We start from the raw sequence: 2,401 nt of genomic DNA on the forward strand, positions 1-2,401 counted from the left end.
TTAAGTACAAAGTTTACATTGATACCTAAAGACTCTTAGAACAGAATTCTTCACTTCTTTGTTTCTAAAGCTGTAGATCAAGGGATTAAGCATTGGAATCACTAAAGTATAAAACACAGAGGCTATTTTGTCAGTTTCAAAGGAGTGTGTGGATTTAGGCTGTAAGTACATGAAGAGTAGAGTTCCATAAAATACTATTACCACTGTCAGATGAGAACCACAAGTTGAAAAGGCCTTTTTCCTTCCATCTGCAGAATGCATTCTATATATGGCCAGTAGAATAAGAAGGTAAGATACTAAGACTACAAAGAGGGAGGAGATCAAATTAAGTGCTGAAAATAATATGATCAACAGTTCTATATCCCTTGCATTTGAGCACAGTAAAAGTAACATAGGGACATTGTCACAGTAGAAATGGCTAATGACATTAGAGTCACAGAAAGTCAATGTAAAAATCTTACTAGTTATCATCACAGCTTGGAAGATACTGTAGAGATAGGGAATGCCCACCAGAACGTGACAGCGCCTCTGTGACATGATTGCACTGTAGAGCAGAGGATTGCAGATGGCCACATAGCGATCATAGGCCATGGCAGACAATATAAACAGTTCACTGATGATGAATGCAATGTAGAATGCCATCTGCACGGCACAAGCATAATAAGAGATGACATTTTGTTCCACCACAAAATTTACCATCATCTTGGGGTAAATAACAGTGCAATTGCCAAGATCAATGAAAGCCAGGTGTCTGATAAAATAATACATTGGTGTGTGAAGGCGAGAGTCCAACTTGGTCAAAATGATCATGCTCATGTTGCCTATCATGGCGACTCCGTAGATGACTATGAAGACCCCCAAAAGCAGAAGCTGCAGCTCAGGCCTGTGTGTAATTCCTGTCAGAATGAATTCAGCTGGCACTGTTGAGTTCCTGTGGCTCATTTCAAGCTTCTGAAAAGACATGAAATTCCCAACAACTTAAGCATAGAATCAATCAAGCAAATTCAAAGACAAGATAAAATGTCATATTTACATGGCTCATAGAAAAATGATTTAATCAACTAACAGGACACCATAGAGCTCCCAGACACTAAACCACCAACTAAAGAATACACATGTGTGGGTCAATGGCTTCCATTACATATGTAGCAGAGGACTACCATATCTGGCATTTATTTGAGGGGTCGTTCTTGGTCCTGTGGAGCCTTTTTGTCCCAGGGAAGGGGGATGGTAGAGGGGTGAAGAGGGAATGAGTATATGGACAAAGGGGACATTAGAGACAAAGGGGAGGAGGGATGGGATGGGGATTTGTGGAGGGGAGATCAGGAAGGAGGACAACATTTGAAATATAAATAAATAAAATCACTAATAAAAAAAGGAAAAACAATTTTTAAAGTCTGATTCTAAATGTTAAAACAGATGGGAAGCTCTACCTTCTAAAGACACTCGACATTATTTAAATTCTTAATAGAGCAAGAGAGAAGATAAAATTTGCATTCTAATGGCTGCGAGAGAAATGATTTTAATATTTTCTCAGCTATTGGCAATACAATTAATTGATTCTTGTACCGAAATATTGAATATATTTTATTTGCACTAGTGGACTATATTATTTCTTAATAAAATGTGATCTATGTATGGTAATTCTCATTGAGCTTGGATATTTATAAATACAAAGGTGGAGACAACATGAAACTAGTGGCATTTAAATTTAGCTTTGTGTTTGGACGTTTATGGTCCCGTGTAAGGCTTGTTATAATTGACTTAAAAAGCTCAAACTATGTCAAACTTTCAAAGAAAGGTATAGGCTTGTTTAGTACTAAATGATAAGCTCTGAAAACTTACATAAAATAACATATGGAATAAACTCTATACATTTAAGAATTATATATGTGTTATATATGTATGTGTATATATATACACACACATATATATATATATATATATATATATATATATATATATATATATATCACATATATACATGCAATAACAATTACTAAAAAGAGACAATGATTTTGATGGAGGATGGAGAGTAGGGAGGGTTTTAGGAGGCAAACAAATGGATAAATGTTGCAATTATATTGTAGTCTACAAAATAAAGAGTCAATTAAACTCATTTTTTGCTTTCCATTCTGAATTCTTTCCACTATATTTTAATTAAAACCACGAACTATTTCTCCAAGTATTTGTAGGGTCCAACTACATTGTCAATGAATTGATGATACTATTTTTGAAAATTACTGGGAACATTAAAAAGCAACAAATTACTAAGAAATATCATGAAACAACGTTGTACACCTATGCAGAAATGACTTTAAAATACTTACTCTGTAGTATGTGAATGAGAATCTGAAATTTCATTAACAAAATAGCTAGTTAGGTTAAGGGTTTATCTATC

The 2,401-nt window shown here is 34.6% G+C and overlaps 1 protein-coding gene across 1 annotated transcript; it reads right to left on the reverse strand.

The window, feature by feature from the left end:
- Positions 1–963, reverse strand: LOC110289822 (olfactory receptor 8K5-like). Its single transcript, XM_021156210.1, has one exon. The coding sequence runs from the start codon at positions 961–963 to the stop codon at positions 1–3; it is 963 nt and encodes a 320-aa protein (XP_021011869.1).
- Between the last annotated feature and the right edge of the window lie 1,438 nt (positions 964–2,401).

Source organism: Mus caroli, chromosome 2 (assembly GCF_900094665.2).
Source record: "Mus caroli chromosome 2, CAROLI_EIJ_v1.1, whole genome shotgun sequence".
Lineage (NCBI taxonomy): Eukaryota > Metazoa > Chordata > Mammalia > Rodentia > Muridae > Mus > Mus caroli.